General features: G+C 40.8%; 1 protein-coding gene across 1 annotated transcript; it reads left to right on the top strand.

Annotated features, from left to right (window-relative positions):
- Positions 1–380: 380 nt before the first annotated feature.
- On the top strand, positions 381–9,278 carry ripk4 (receptor-interacting serine-threonine kinase 4). Its single transcript, XM_062433699.1, has 8 exons — positions 381–657; positions 3,201–3,492; positions 4,390–4,538; positions 4,788–4,837; positions 5,952–6,110; positions 6,339–6,454; positions 7,104–7,344; positions 7,494–9,278. The coding sequence occupies exons 1-8, from the start codon at positions 398–400 to the stop codon at positions 8,747–8,749; spliced, it is 2,523 nt and encodes an 840-aa protein (XP_062289683.1). The 5' UTR covers positions 381–397; the 3' UTR covers positions 8,750–9,278.
- The last annotated feature ends 8,122 nt before the right edge of the window (positions 9,279–17,400 follow it).

The raw sequence follows: 17,400 nt of genomic DNA on the forward strand, positions 1-17,400 counted from the left end.
TATTGTAAAGTCATATTCCCTTTTCTTACCCTAGAGGGCTTCAGATGGATTCATTGGAACAAAGGTGGTGTTTATGAAATGCCACATTCCTGAGTTCGTGGACTCAGGATCATTACAGAGATTATTCTCTCCTTTTCATGGAAGAAATAAAGCTCGGGACTTCAGGGCATCTGGCAAGAAAAAGGCACAAAAGCATGAAGTGGCAGCACATTGCCTTCTGGCCTGTCATGTTTCCTCAGTGAAATATTCCGTCTCTCTTCCCTGTGTTTCAAAACCCAGGAAGTAATGTCACAGCTTCAGGCCCAGCCCCTTTTTTCACCTGAAGAGAGGAGGAGCCACACAGACCTAAACCAGGGGGAAAACAAGGAAGAGCTCACAAGCTGCCAGGTTGGTGTGTATGATCACTTCACCAGATTGTGCCTTGGAGACGAATAAAAGAGGAGTTTACCCTGCTGGAGGGTTTCTCAACAAGGATATGGATTCCCCGGATTCTCCACATGGGAATATGGGGCTGTTAAAGACCTTTGATTCCTCTGAGTTTGGTAGCTGGGAGAAAATAGGTTCAGGTGGATTTGGACAAGTATACAAAGTCCGGCACGTACAGTGGAAAACATGGCTGGCTATCAAGTGCCCTCCCTGCCTTCATGTGGATGATAAGTAAGTTACAGCTGTTGCTGCGGCTCAGACATTATTATCTTTGTGTGTGTATGTGTGTGTGTGTGTGTGTATAAAATGACGTAAAACAGTGTACTAGAATTTACCCTTACAGGCTCCTGTAGAAGCTCTGGCATAGTTCAGATCATTCTTTGCCTTTGTATTTGTATCTATTTGTATCTCTTTACAGCAGCATATGTTGAAATATGTCTTTCGTCTCACTGTTTTATCAACTGATGTCCAGATATAAGGCAGATCAAGACATAGATTATATCTGTGCTGACAATAAAGTCATTCAGTGCTTCGCAGTCCTTGTAAAGGTGAATACCAAGGAGTGTGTGAGTCACCTGCTGCCCGTCTGGGCTCACAGTGCAGCTGTTAAGGTGCCTCAGCAGCAAACAAGAGGCCACGTTTATATATTTAAATGCACTTTAGTTGTGTTGCAGGAGAGCACATGCATTATGCTGATTCATCCTCAGGTCAGAAGACAGTACACATTGCTCAGGGCCGTAGCTGTTTACTTATTCTAACCAGACCCAAACATGAAAGGTTCAGCGCTGATTTTCCCAATCAACAATGACGTTATCGCACAGGGGCCTCAGGGAGGGGCTCATTTCAATGAGTAAACATTTCAATGTGGGTATTAAGGTGGTCTTTTCCCCCAGGCACTGCTGGAGATTACCCAACTCCTATAACACTTTCTTTGACTTTGTATCTTATTGTTGCTTTGCTCTACATGGATCTCACATTTTGTATTTTAGTGTGTGTGTGAGTGTGTCTGTTGTTGTTGTGTGCGTGTGTGTGTGTGTGTGTGTGTAGGTGATAAGTGTCAAGTTCTACTGTATGTAAGCCAAAATTGAAGGTCGACCCCTTCAGCAACCCGCCTGTCAGTGGAAGTTTCCATTCTCCTCAGCTGTGTATAAAACACACACTGAGTTCATCAGTGGGCTCCAAGAAGCTCTGACGAATTATGAACCATAACTCGAAATATCCTTCCATTTTTTAATGATTGACAAATAAGACTTGCTCAAATAATAAATTGCTGGATATCTGAAATGATTTGAAGTTAGCATTAAGTAACTGCAGAGTTGCATTTGTCGTCTTTTAAATAATATACTGCTAAAACTGATCACCCTAACCCTTTTACTGGGCAAGGGAGGGATGTTGACTGACAGCAGATTCCGATCTCTTATCCGGTCATAGACACCGAAGCATTTCAAACAGGTAAATGACAAACAGGAAGTTGAGATTTCAGCATTGCTTATAAAAGAGGACTTGACATCCCCCCTCCTTCAACCTGTGTTGCAACTCAAAGCATCCGCTGAACCTGAACCACTGATGTTATCATTCCCAAACATCTGCAAAGTGCACAAACACTCATTTGACTGAAGCCTTCATTGACCCGCACATAACACCCAGCGCAGGTACTCAAAGCCACCTTTGTCTACCTGGGTTGCAGGCTGCCACTGCCGCTGTGCTGCACACACAATAAAAGAAGCTGTAAAACCGGTCCTACCAGGCTCTCTCTGTTAAAGCAGGGACATTGTTTTTGTTCTGAGGAGCTACTGAGGAGCATTTCAGATTAGATGAAGGATTCAGCAAATGAGTGCTTGCCTTTCCTTGCCTGTAAGATTTCATGGCTTGTGCCTCATTGGCTTGTGCTGACTATAAAGGACAATTATAGCAGGGCTCCCTCCTATAGAACACTACTCACTTAGTAACCTGATACACCCCGCACATTATACACTCCAAGGAGTCGTAGGAGTCTCCGCATTTCATTTTATTGATGGTGGAAAAACAAAAATATCAGTGCAGCTCACTTAATTCTTGCCTTTGAAGCACATTCCCATGAAGGCACCCTTTTTAGATTTATATTGCTCTCATCTGTCCTCATTAAGAGGTTGGATTTTTAAAAGCAACCTTTGCTTAAGATATGCACTGAGGTCACTGTTGTGTTTGAGGTATGTCAGCGGGGCCAGCGGACTGATAAAGCAACGCAAAGGTTGAGCAATAGAGAACAAGAGCTCTGTTTAAGCCTCCTGCAGTCAACTGATGCAATCCACGCGGAGCTGGAATGTCCTCAAGGTCTTAAGAGAGCCACTGGACAGTTCAGAGCTCAATCCACATATTTGGATGAACAATCATAAATGAATTATAGACTTCTACACTCTCACAGCCTCTGAGGTTACTGCTAACCATACATTTTGCATATCTGAGAGATGAGTAAGGGTGATGTGTGCTGAGCTGGAATTTGGATTGGAACAGAAGTTATGTCAAATATTACAGTTCAATGAGCAGAGCGTGGCCTCAGAGTCATTAGGTTAATGATTTATGAGAAGTCAGACTTGGTAAATAACTGAGAGCCAAGACGTGGAACGTTTAATTAACAAAATGATGACCTTGAAAACAATCTTTCATCTCATTTCATCTGCAGTCTGTTTGTACTTCACTCCAAAGGAAGAGCCTGACTCACTGGAGCCAATACAAATGTCACATCGCTGCAATGTAACATAAATGTAATTTAATCGCATATTTCCTAATCGCAGGGAGCGTTCAGAGCTGCTGGAGGAGGCTAAGAAGATGGAGGCGGCAAAGTTCAGATACATCCTGCCTGTTTATGGGATCTGTGAAGACCCACAGGGCCTTGTCATGGAGTACATGGAGACCGGCTCCCTGGAGACCCTGCTGGCCACAGAGCCGCTGCCCTGGGAGCTGCGCTTCCGCATCATCCACGAGACCGCCGTGGGCATGAACTTCCTACACTGCATGAACCCACCACTGCTCCACCTGGACCTGAAGCCAGCCAACATCCTGCTGGACGCTCACTATCATGTCAAGGTAGATAGTTTATTATAAAGATGCATGTTTAATACCTTTCTGTTGCTTTTTTTTTTTAAATATTATAGTTAGTGATGGATAAAAGTGATGTTAAAATGCAGACCATTAAATGTGGTTAGAATTGTTGTAGTTGGATTTAAAAGGGCCAAGATACATCTTTGGTCGTTTTCCCTTAAAATGATTAATGGTGATTAATTAGAACAAGAATCTGAAGTTTTTCTATGATAGTTAGGATATGTAAAATAACAAATAAGTATTAAAACTCATCATTAATCATCACAATGGAATCATATATTTATAGAACTCAAATTAAGTGTAATCATTTATAATGTTTTTGTCCCTGGAGGGCAGATTAGAGCTTAAGTCAAACTACAACCCTCTTTGCTTTAAAGCTGATTAAAAGTCACAGTTTTAACTTTTTAAAAGGAATTTCAGCCGTGAGCTGGTTTAGTATTCTTATTCATTATTGAAATGACAGCCCTACACACGCTCTGGGCAGACAGGTGTCTCTCAGCCTCCGTCCAACCTCTAAACAGCTCAACTGTAATGAGAGCAGTGGGTGGGAACCATCAATTCTTGACTCTAATACCTGGATGTAAACACCTCACCGGGCTTGTCCTGACAAGATTAATTCAGCTCCTATTAAATTTCCCTGTGTGTGTTTGTGTGTGCGTGCGTATATGTGTGGGTGCGCAAACGTGAAGGGCCTCTCCTCTGCTACAGGCTGGGACATGGCCGGGTTGCCCTCATCATACCACTGAGTGCACATAATAAGAGCTTAGCTTGCCTGTCACACTCAGTGGGCAAAGTTAGTCATCATTTGTCTTGACTTATGCTGAGAAAGGCAGTGGGCTTTCTATGTTTGAGGTTCTTATCTGATCTCTCTCTCTGTCTCAGATATCAGATTTTGGTCTGGCCCGGTGGAACGGCCTGTCACGGGCTGATGACATCAGTAGGGACGGTTTCTGCGGCACCATTGCCTATCTGCCTCCTGAGAGCATCATTGAGAAGGACAGAGTGTCGAACACCAAGCATGACGTATACAGGTTGGATTTTTAGCTCATTTTTCTGTGAATTTAGATTTTTGTTGGTTGTCTTTTTGACTTTTCCCTACTTTTATATGTTCAGTTAAGATCATATCAGTCACTGTAATTCATACAAATATATACAATAGATTTGGTGTGATATATAGTGTATTTAAAACAAGTTTTTCCACAGTTTCTTGACAGAAGCATCATGTTAAAAATATTTTCCTTGAACTGACATCTTTCATTTTCGTTCTTCCTCTATTCCAGTTTCTCCATCGTCATCTGGGGCATTCTCACACAGAAGAAACCCTACCAAGGTGAGACTTCTAAAGAAAATATGTAAAAAAATAAAAAATAAAAAAATCTTTTAGGCTTCTGAGAAAGCTTTTTTTTAAATGAAAGCTTATCGTGTCAGGAACGTCTAAAAACTGAGTGACAAAACAAGAAGTACTTAGCCTATGTCCAAATTATGATCATTTAATATGATTTAGTAACTTTGAGCATTGTGCTGAGATGATCCCATCACGTCATTGTTCCACAAAATCTGGTTTAACAAAAAAATAAATATTTTAAGCAACACGTTTCAAGCAACTCCCAGCCCATTCTGACTCATAATGACGAGCCAGTATAACTATTCTTCTACTTAATAAACACACATTTGACTACGATCTCATAATTCAAATTTAGCGTGACTATTTTTATTTATATCCTCCTCACGCTTCTAGATTCTCCTGGGAGAAATGAGCTTTAATTATTTCCAGTAAATAACCTCAGGTGAAGACTTCAGGGAACTCCTCTTAAGGTGTGTGTGTGTGTGTGTGTGTGTGTGTGTGTGTACAGCTGCTGTACTGTATGTGTTTACTTGGTGAATTCCAGAACAGGCGGGTAGACAGGGCCCGACTGGCAAGACTGTATTTTTTCCCAGGCGTATCAGGTAGCAGTTCACTTCAAGTAATTCAGCTTCTCTTGAGGACCAGTGTCTAAATGAGGGTTGCCAAGTTGGCATCGGCACTGCCAGTGTTGATCCAGACATAATTAACAAGTGAGGAATAGCCTCGCTACCATCCCTTCCCATCTTCCTCCTTCGTCTGTGAAGGGTATTATGGCTACAATAGGAGGTGAAGTACCTGTGATTAAAGCCTCTACATGTTTGTTCTGAATCATTAACTTGTCTGATCCCTCAGTCCGATAGAAAAAGGCCAGATCAGGAAGTGTGCAAGTTTTTCTTGTCTTGCTCCCATGGGAAATTACAGCACAAACTCGCTTATCTTAACACACAGGAAGATGAAGATAAACGGCACATAACTATCTATATTTGCACTGGCGCCTCCCATCTTTAGTTTATGTTGTCGTAAATCGTAGTATTCCATTATTACATCATGACTAAAACTGGTGATGAAACTAAAGGATATGATTTTTTTTTTTTCCCAGGAGAGAATAATATCCTGCAGATCATGGTGAAGGTGGTGAAAGGGGTGCGTCCAGACTTGGGGTCAGTGTCACGTTGTCGCCCGTCAGCCTGTACGGGGTTCCTGAGCCTCATGCAACGCTGCTGGGCCACAAACCCTGATGCCAGACCCAGCTTCCAGGGTAAGCCAGCCTCTCTATTCAGTCTCAAATAAATGACATCACCTCCTTTTCTATCATGAAAACATTAATTAAATCCTAGTCTTTTAACTAGATGCACACACTTGAAGTGCAGCGGTCTGTTAAATTGATGTCTTTGTCTCCCAGTTATAGTGCTGATTATCCTTTTTGTAGTCCCTAATCCCATCTCCGCTATTACTGAAACCTGACCCAGAGCTGTTGTCCTTACAGAAATCACTTCTGAAGCTGAAGAACTGTGCTCCAAACCTCAAGAGGAACCCAAGACTCCAACCCCATCTACATCAGAGCCAGAGCCCTCGCACTGTGACCCTCTCACGGCTGACCAGGTACAACACCAAAAAGCCTTGTGTTTCCTTTATTGTTCTATCTTAGAAACCAAGTAGAGAGCTATGATATTTTTATAAGGTAGCCATGTATCTGTATTAACAAATGAGTAATGAGAGTCTTTAAAAATCCATCTAGATTTTCAAGAAATGTTTTTGACTTCAGGAATTTTCCATTAATGTATAACTATGAGCCCAGACAAGGAAAGGCTTATCTCAAAGGTCCTCCAGACATGATTATGACTTTGTAAGTCATATGTTGAGTAAATGTTTGATCCTGAACAACAATTACATCACCAAAGAGGAATGTTGACTGATGGGATTGTTCAACCTGTGCGCTGGGTCATTTCCATGGTGTTTACTGTTGTGTACGTGACTACAGATTATGCAGATCATGAGAAGTGACAGCTGTTACTGAATGATATCAGCCTGTAAGAGAGGAGATAAGCAGTTTTGAACTTCCGTTGGCGCTGAAGTGATTTCGACCGGATCAAATTGAAGTTCGCCAACTTCTCACAGTGTCAACATTCATTACTTATTGTACCATAAGTGGCTTTGATTAAGAGCTGCTGCTATTTACCTGTTAATGGAATGGAATGTTCAGCGTGTGAAAGAACGGCTAGTTCAAATGTGCTTATCTGACTTTTTACAGGTTAAAGACAACAAGCCGGTGCGTCCAAAGTCGGCCATGTTGCCAGAAAAAGATTACAGCCTGTCAGAGCTGCTGAGCCAGGTGGATTCTGGGATCTCGAGGAGCTTTGACCGAGTGAAGGAGGATAGCTGCCACAGCAAAGAGAACACTTGCAAGAGACTGTCTGGCATCTCCTCTGCAGATTCAGCCTTCTCCTCCCAAGATTCTATAACACTTTCTTTTGAGAAAGAAAACACATGTGGTAAGAGCTGGTTATAGAAATGCAGCTTGACCTATTATCCATATAAACCTTAAAAATACTCATGAAAGAAACAATCCAAGCTAGAGCTTTTTAGATGGTTTCTTGGAGTTTTTAGCCTTAAACTCATCCTTTTCTTCCTCACTGCCCAGATTCTGCGGAGGTCCAAAAACGGAAGCTATGTGAGGCCATCAGGACCAAGGACACTGCTAAGCTGATGAAGATCCTCCAACCTCAGGATGTAGATCTTCTACTCGATGGAGGAGGTAGTCTACTCCATCACGCCATCACCATGGCCAATGAGGAAGCTGTTAAGTTCCTCCTCCTGAACAACGCCAATCCCAACCTTGCCAATGCCCGTGGCTCCACACCCCTCCACCTGGCCACAGAGAAGCACCTGAAGCCGCTGGCAGAACTTCTGCTTGGTCGGCGCAGCACCTACGTCAATGCCAAGGATGAGGACCAGTACACAGCCTTACACTGGGCTGCACAGAACGGAGATGAGGCCATCACACGTCTGCTGCTGGATAGAGGGGCGGCCATCAACGAGACCGATGGCCAGGGACGCACGCCGGCTCATGTGGCCTGCCAGCACGGCCAGGAGAACGTTATCCGGGTGCTGCTGAGCCGTGGTGCTGAGGTTCGAATCAAGGGCAAGGACAACTGGACGGCGCTCCACTTTGCTGCCTGGCAAGGGCATCTGGGCATCGTGAAGCTGCTGATCAAGCAGGCAGGTGCTGACGTAAACGGGCAGACGACAGACGGCCGCACACCGCTGCATCTGGCATCCCAGAGGGGGCAGTACAGAGTGGCTCGGATCCTGATTGAACTCGGAGCGGATGTTCACTTGACGTCTGCTGGGTTGAACACACCGCTACACGTGGCAGCAGAGACAGGTCACACCAGTACCTCTCGACTCTTGATCAAACACCGTGCGGATATCCACGCCCAAAACGCTCAAGGACTCACTCCTCTCCACCTAGCCTCCCAGCGAGGCAACCTGGCCACAGTCAAGATGTTGATAGAAGAAGGGGCAGACCCCAACAAATCCAACCAGGCGCTACGCACTCCCTGCCACCTAGCAGCAGAGAGTGGACACTGTGAAGTCCTGAAAGAGTTGCTCCTTCACTGTCCAGACAGTGGCAGTCTGTCAGATGAGCAAGGGCTCAGCCCATTACACCTGGCAGTACAGGGTGGATACTCAAACATCATCACTATGCTGCTGCCACAGGAATGCCAGGACTTAGTTACCGAGACCTCAGTGCAACCAGAGGATGAACAGCAACAAGAACCTGCACCACCGGAGACTAAACGGCTTCAGAGGAAAGTTGTCATTCTCAAACTGACGGAGCACAACAAAGACAGTCCGCAGTCTGCCAGCTCGCAGTGTGCTTCAGCACCATGCTAACATGAGCAGTAAAACTGCCAAAACTGTACAGAACTGTTCAATTTCTTATTCTCCATTGGTGCCTCAGAGTTGGGGAGGGGATGGTCATTCCAAACTTTTTTGGACAAGTTTTTTTAAACTTCAAAACCCCTTTAGCACTGTAGGTATTTTATAATGGTTGGAAAAGCTTTGATGTAAATATGTATACTGTAAATACTAAGTATAAATAGAGTACAATACCCTCTGTTGTTTTAACATGTAGACGTTTGTTTACTTTTTTACTTAACAAGCACAGTTTTTTTTACTTAACAAGCACATTTTGTATATTGAAATGTAATTAGGAAGCACGTGACCTTTGGAGACCTTTTGAATATGCTGCACTGCAGCTGGTATGCCTGTAAGTTATATTTAATAGAACACAAACCTCAGTCACAGGCTTTATTAGGTGAATGCTGTAAATCATCAGAGCCATTGCATTATTATAAAAAACGTTGACTTTCAGTGTTCTGTACCTGTTACATATCAGTGCTACATCATCCATTAAAACATTTTCAAAACATTTCATTTTGCTTGTTGCTTTTTTCACATTTATGACACATTTATCTGAAATGTTGTATGTTGAAGTCATACAGGTAATGAACTGGGTGGAAAGCAAGAAAGTTCAAGCTATTGCAAAGATTTACCTCTGAAAAATAAAATGTTACAGTGTGTCAGTTTCATATTATTACAATGATAACGAATGCTTAAAGGCCCCAAATATGCATTTATATATATATATGCAGTGAGACATAAGCATAAATATCACCCACATTATGTTTACACACCTTTTAAAGCTCACATCTCATAATGTACACAGTTTACAAAAGACTGTTCAGAATGTTACTTCTATTACTGTAGAAAAATATGGGTATTTTCTCAAAAAGTATACAAAAAATGAGATGAGAAATAATGTTTTTGTTCCACCATTACTGACAGCTTACTATTTTTAAATTTTGATCACTGAATATGAGAAAAAAATGTTTGACAGCTTCAAGATATTTTAGGATTTAAATTTAAGACTGAAAAACAAGATTGCTGAACCTGAACCAATGTGCCTTTTTTTCTTCTTATGTTATACCACAAGTCATGCTGGTTATCCAAATTAAGGTGAAGTATCTTTTTTAACCTTTTTTTTCAACAGCTCTTGTTACTGCGGGAGAGAAAGTGCCTTTTTTTCAGGATCTGTCAGCGTGACTCAGAGGGAGTTCTTTCCACTGCTGCACCTGCATGTGTGTAGGAATTATCAGCCCAGATGTTAGGCGGAGCTGACATGTCTGCATCTGCAGCCTCATCTGTAGCGTTATTATTATTATTCTGTCTCAGCTCCAGACCCCACAGAGCATGCTCAGGTTGGCAGAGACCATGGGAACTGCCCCCGAGGGGGATCACAGGCTGCAAGATGATGGATGAGTGGGAAGGGGCATTGATGTTCTACCTGCAATTCCAGCCTGTTGGCTAATTCTTCAGACCACCACTTTAACTTTTCATCACTCACTAAAACCAACATGCCATCTCTGACGCCTCAAGGGCTCGGCTCTTCGTAACCCGAGAAACTGTGTGAGGGTGGCTGGTGTTTGTAATTGTCCTGTTTTTATAGCTCGTGTTTGAGAAGACCCAGAAAATGACTGTTGAAATGTGTGTAATCTGAGGCCTCTGTTTTGTGTACACTGTTTTGTGTCCCTTCTCCAGCTACGGGGAAGATAATGTGCTGTTGTTGCCCAACCTCAGATTCTATCTCCTTTCAAGAATGCTGCTGTGTTTGAGAGACAGCCTGGTTAGGCTTGCGGTGTACAGTAAGAGTATTGTGATGTTTTTGGCAACCTTCTGTAACTGAACTCACTATAAAAGTTATAGTGAGTGGTGGAAGAAGTAGTCAGATCCTTAAAGTACTAAAATGACATGATAAAAAAGGAAAAAGTCCTGCATTCGAATTCTTACTTAAGTTAGAGTACAGGTCTTCACTTGTACTACAAGTAAGTGTTATAATATTATTAATAATATAATGATGCATCAATGTGTAAGCAGCTTTTCAATGTTGTAGCAGGTGAAGGTGGAGCTAATTTGAACTATTTTTTATACTATTCAGTAGTTTATTTATAGTTAATTATTAATAACTTTTGTTCATGTAGCACTTTTTCAAAACAAACATTACAAAGTGCGTTACATAAACAAGGACAAAGAAGAAAAGCGGGGAATCAAATATAAAATGACAGTCAATAAATAAAATGATATAAAACAGTTAAAAGTAATGTTAAAATTACAGACAGCTAAAATAATTAAGAAAAAGTCACACAGTAAATGTAAGTTTTGAGAGAAAATGTAAAAGAACACAGTGAATTTTCTGGTCTAAGTTACTCCAGTAAGCCCTGATAGTAAAGAGTTGGAGCCCTGATAGCAAAAGCCCTGTCACCCTTGATCTTCAACCTTGAAGCTAACAGGGCTTTATCAGAGGATCATGCTGGTGAGTAATGATTTAGAAGCTCAGTCAGGTAGATCGGTGCCATACCATACAGGGCCTTAAAAGTCAAGAATAACATTTTATAATCAAGGAAAGTAAACACTGCATTAAAATGATCCAGATGAGAAGTTATGAAATGCATGAATACCTCTTTAAAGATCATTAAAATAAATAAAAGATCTACTACTATAGACATTTCTCAAGTTGAAAAAACATGACTCAGCTAGCCTTTTAACGTGGGACTCGAGAGTGAGATTCCACTCTAAAATAACTTCAAGGTTCTTAGCGGTGGGTAACACATGCTGAGCTAGAGAGCCAAGAGCAGGCAGAACTTGGCCATAAGTGTGCTTAGGGCCTATAATAAGGATCTCAGTTTTAAAGCAGTAAGCTTGAGAAAAGTCACCACACAATCCTTAATTGCAAGTACAGCTGATTATCATCTGCGTAGAAATGAAGCAAAATGTCATGCTGTTGTGAAATATGGCTCAAAACAAGGTAATAAAATTACTAGTCTAGAGCCTTTCGGCACACCATACACAGCCAGTGCTTGAGAGGAGGTAAAGCAATCAACAGACAAAACACATTTTCGAGGGCAGTCCCGGAGAAACCAACCCATGCTATCGACCTTTCAATAATAATGCTATCATCCACAATGACAAATGCAGATCAAATCAAGCAGAACCAATCCTGAGAATTTGCCCGCATAAGCCTTCATCAAGATATCATTGATAGCTCTACACAGGCTGTCTCAGAAACCTGGTTGAAATTTCTCCAAAATATTGTGATTGATCAAGACTTCCAACAAGTGGTTTGAGACCATTTTTGACTTGAAAGGAAGCTTAGAAATCAGTCTATATTTGATATGGTCAGAGGGATCAGAACCAGGATTTTTGAGAAGAGGCTGAACACTAGCAGTCTTAAAATAATCTGGAACACATCCAGAAAATAAGAAGTGTTGGTGATTGAGAGTAGCCATGGGGCTACAGTATCTAGAACCTTCAAATAAGGATTTGGCAGATATTATATCCAGAGGGCTTAATCATGTAATATGTGAAATAGCTTGTGTTAATTCTTGGATAGTAATTTCCTTAAGAAAGTATCCAGCTGAGGACAAGCCAAGTCAGACACAGAATTAGAGGGTGAAGCTTTGATTGAATGTCCTCGATCTGTCTATTAAAAAGGTTAAAACTGTCACTATCTGTGTTTGAAGTAATGAGATTTTAGGACAAGCAGGATTGATTAATCAGTCTATCATCTTTATTAAGAAACTAGGCTTGTGCTGATTTCTGTCACTAGTTCTAAGTTTTCCTACATTCCATTTTCATGCTACAGGTTCTTTCAGTGATCCAAGGTGGTACAGTAGGTGAATGATAAAAGGAAGATGGGAGTGGTGCAAGATTATCTAAATCAGTTGTACAACACCTAGCTCAACACACTGGCCATGAGCCCTGGGGGACCTAATTAAATAAAATGACTGAAGGGATTCTGGATTAAAAAGAGCTCATTTACACACAAATAGTGTGCACAGCAGTTTAAGCAACAAGAGAGATAGGACATACTGTATGTTCTTCTTGGTTATGTGGTAAGGTGGGTCTTTCTAAGAGCAGTCGAAAATCTATTAGTCATTAAAACTGTGATATTAGAGTATACCTGATTGTCAAGCAGGGTGACCAAAATCAGTTGAGGGTATTATAAAGGTCTTGCAGGAGTGTAGTGACTATAGCTTTAAAACATATGTAGAGGAGTAAGAACATTTCTCATTGAATTGTAGTAGAATATAAGTATAAAGTAATTATGATTCTTGTGTAAATATGGTGAAAACTGTTTTGTGGCAGTGTGGTAGACATTTCATTATTGGTAATCATACAGGACAGTGTCTACACTGTTAGACCGGCTGTCGTCTTGGCATATTTATGACATTTTAATCCAGTTTTTGAGGTAAAGTTTGCTAATCGTAGCATATACAGCACATGAGTCATTTCCTTGTCATTGGTCTGTTCAGTTCTCTTCAGTTCAGTGTTCAGTCTGTTCACCTCCACCCTGATGAATGATGGATGAAGTCAGTCACTACAATCACATTAGTCATAGGGCCTTGGGAGAAGTCGAAGAAGCAAGCCTGGGGCCCAGACTCCATTATGATTAGGAGCAGCACAAAAGGGTGCTATCTACAGCATCAGATATGAGTTGTGTGTGTGTTTTTTTTCACTGACAGGATGTGAAGTAACATGCTATAAAAAATGTCTGCCAGGTCTGTTAGGTTAAGCTGTGTAAAGCGATCATGATATCGAAGTAAATAATAAACAATAAAGGAAAAAAAAAAAGCTTGGGCCTGTAGGTTTCACATTCAACACTCGACATGACAGCAGTATTTACTCAATGAACAGCTTGGTTGTCAAAAACTCAAAAGAAGGACTTAGAGGGCATGAAACAGGTAACACAGGGATGTGTAATATAGTGGGTAAAAGTTCATCTGTTTCCCTGTGCACAATCAAAGCCTGTCAAGTAATATCATACATTTTGATTGACTTCACAAGAAGAACGGTTGGTTTGGAAATGACAAATAACGCATTTTGTTGAGGTACTTTTACACTTACATAAGCATGTAATAAATAAGTACACAGTATATCAATATGAGATAGCCAAATGAATCATTGAGGATGTCTTGATGTATAATACTTCAGCAGAACATGACTACATGACTTTTGACGTTGTGTGTGTATGTTAACACTCTTAGTAAAGTTCCACAGTTTTGGGTGCTAGATATTGCACTCACGGCTATATTGCGGCTAAAAAGCTAGTTCCTCAATAACTGCAAATTTAACTGTCAATAAGTCTAATATTTATGATCAGTGAGTGACTCAAAGAGTGTAAGACTTCCTTCGTATCAGATGGGGTGTCTGGTTGCACGTATGTCTGACTGTGATTGAACTTTTCAGGATGGCTGAGTCATGAAACAGCAGAGGCCTCATGAACCATAAAATATTGCAGTGATACAAAGTTTTTGATACTGTGATATTATAAATGGTTCCTTAACAACTTCCAGGCTGAAATATTTATAGGGCAAAGCAATGGAAACAAAAAAATCAACTATCTTGTTTTCCTGAACTCCACTAACCCACCTTTGCCTCAAATAAATTTAAATGGCAGGTCATCTTAAAACAGAAACAGCAGCCAAACTTGTAAAAACATCTGTTATACACTCTGCGACTGGTTGCTGAGAGAATAAAAAATCATACTGAGCGCTGTGGGCTGTTTTTGTCCCCACTCTTTTTTTCCCTTTCCCCTTATTTTAAGCTCACAGAACAAGCTGAACAAGATCTCAGACCTTGTCTCCTGAGACGCGAGGCGTGCTGCGACATGTGGATGCAGCCTCAGTGAAAACAAGGACGTGGGCGCGCACTCAGCATTGATGAAATACAAGATTCATGGTTAACTGAGCAAAAGGGTGAACACCCCGTTGACAAGTCATAGAAAAATAACACAGTGATAGATATGAGAGGCAGAAAGTTCATCAAGTTGAGGGGAACATTTTTTTTTATATCATGTTGATTGAAGTGGCTATATTACACTGGACAAGTCATTTCCAGGAATGGTTTATTTGGTGAACATAATCATCAAATGCTCACGGTTAAAGTCCACAGTCTGTGTGTGTGTGTGTGTGTGTGTGTGTGTGTGTGTGTGTGTGTGTGTGTGTGTGTGTGTGTGTGTGTGTGTGTGTGTGTGTGTGTGTGTGTGTGTGTGTGTGTGTGTGTGTCATGGGTAAAATGCGCTACAGTTTACTGCCACTATGTCAACATATGTCCCTCCTCTTTGTTGATGGAGCAGCTTGAGGACATGTCAGGATTTGTTTCCTGGTGACATCAGTCTTGGCACCTTTGATTACAACTTGGCAATAAAAAAGACGTGTTCATGATTACAAAACGTTCATCTCAAGAAACACTATAGCATTACACAATGTTGTCTTATATGGATGGTATATAGGCTCATAGCTCATGTTAATATAGTCTTTTTAGTGTGCTTGTTGGTGTGTTTTGTTGGTTGTGAGTCTTACTGCTCAAATGTTGTTAGACACTCATATGCATATGTATTGAGACATAGTGGCAATGTTGTTTGATAACAGCTTAATTCTGAGCCTGCATGCACAAAGTAATTGTGTACTGCTGGGATTTAGATACATAATAAAGCTGTCTACACAGTTGACTGCATCAAGGCTGCCAGAAAGGCCAGAGGGCCTGACAAACTTAGCCTTGACTAAACAGATCCAGTAGAATGTGAACTTGTAGCCTGCCTATTGTCTAAGATTTGGCTTTCTAACCCAGGAAGTGTGTAATAGTTCATAGCCTGTAGTTGTTGGCAGTTTTTCAATGTAAGCAATAGCTTCAGTTTTGTCTGAAACATATTGAAGTAAGCAAACCTTTTTTGCTTGCTTCCCAAGAACAAAATAAATCTGAGGCCTGTGATCATCGTTTGGGTCTTTACTTTCATGTATCTTAAACTGAAAGTGCAGGAAAGTTTTTGGTGGTTGTTGTACTACCGTTCTTTGGCCAGGAGATGGCGCAAACTCTTTGTAAAGCATCTGGATCATGGACAATTATTACTGAGTCACACATTCCAGCACAGTCCAGAACAACCTTCAGTCAATACATTTGTTTTCACTGGCAGTTTGCATTATTTTCCTTTTTTATAAATTCACAACAGTGAATGTATATTATCGATCCTGTTGTTTTTGCAATGCTTGCAGTCTAATAGCAGTCAGTTAAGCATACATTAAATCGCTGAGTGGCTTTATTTGACATTACCATTTGGATCATGTCCATGAAATACAACAACATGACACACACAGGATAAACCAAACAGACACACTGTAAGCTGAATGATATATCACTGTGTATTATGTTAGCGTTTGGGAGCCCACACACACGTGATGGCTTTACAGTTGAAACAACAGTTCCCTTGAGCTATGCACACTGGCATAAAAGATTGTAGGGCCTTTCAGTAAAATACTGACTCATGAGATGAGATCAAACTTTATTGATCCACGGAGGAAAATTACATTATGTAGCATTACAGCAGCACAAGAAGAATGCAGATGATAGACATTGGATACAGCTAAAAAGAAAAATGTTATCATATACACATATATGCAGATAATAAAAAAGGAAAATAATTATATTTACAGTATATTACCATAATCAGTGAGCATAAATACATACAAAAAACCAATAGTGCAATTATAGCTAAGCTGGTAGATAGTCATAAATATGTTTGGAATGAATATTCATAGAGTCTGCAGCCTTTAAACATACACTAAATTAGTATGTATACATAATGAATATAATGGATGTTAAATAATAGTAAGAATAATGATAATCTATAAATGTATACACATAATGGATATATAAACACACATACATGAACACTGTACATTGTGATATATCTATACAACAAATATGAATAGGCATAATAATTATGAGTTAATATAAAACTGTACAATAGCATAGTGTAACAATGATATATGTTGTGCATTGTAATAATTGTTAGTCAGTTACAACAACTGGGTTCAGTATATGTATATGGGGAGGGTACATAAGCCAGTCTATGGTTGGAGAGAAGGATGAAAGGAGGTCACACCTGGTTTGGTCTGGAGCGCCAGAAGTGCTCCACATTGCACTTTGGTTGAATAAGTCTGTTGCTGGAGGAGCTCCCCATCTGTCATAGTTTATCATAGACAGTGTAGGAAGGAGTTTCAAGGATGGCACTGATCTAGTCCCTTATCTTCCTCTCTGCCATTGCCTCCACATACTGCAGTTTTTTCCAAGCATGTGTGGCTGGATGATGCACTGGAGAAGTCAAAAAACATAACTCTCACAGCGCTTCTTTGCTTCTCCAAGTGCATGAGGAAGATTACAGCAGCCTCCACACTCACATGCATCTGGGAGGCAAATTGTAGTGAATCCAGGAAATAAGATACCAGGCCTTCGGTGCTGCACAACCATCCTCTCCAACATTTTCATGACATGTGAGGTTATTGCCACATGTCTGTAATCATTGATAGTGAATGATGGATAACTAATATCAGTGCAGTCCATTTTATATAGACTTTCCTCACAAATAACCTGTATGGCATGACCTCTTCTTATTTTTTGTTATTTGTGTTACAGAAAAACAAATCCCA

Source organism: Scomber scombrus, chromosome 14, assembly GCF_963691925.1.
Source record: "Scomber scombrus chromosome 14, fScoSco1.1, whole genome shotgun sequence".
NCBI classification, from domain to species: Eukaryota; Metazoa; Chordata; class Actinopteri; order Scombriformes; family Scombridae; genus Scomber; species Scomber scombrus.

Bases quoted from the DNA above. Each gene is read 5' to 3' on its own strand.
- ripk4 (XM_062433699.1), top strand. From the start codon at position 398: ATGATCACTTCACCAGATTGTGCCTTGGAGACGAATAAAAGAGGAGTT. The intron at 4,838-5,951 runs GTGAGACTTCTA...TTTTTTTCCCAG, and splicing joins ACAGAAGAAACCCTACCAAG to GAGAGAATAATATCCTGCAG. The intron at 6,455-7,103 runs GTACAACACCAA...GACTTTTTACAG, and splicing joins ACCCTCTCACGGCTGACCAG to GTTAAAGACAACAAGCCGGT.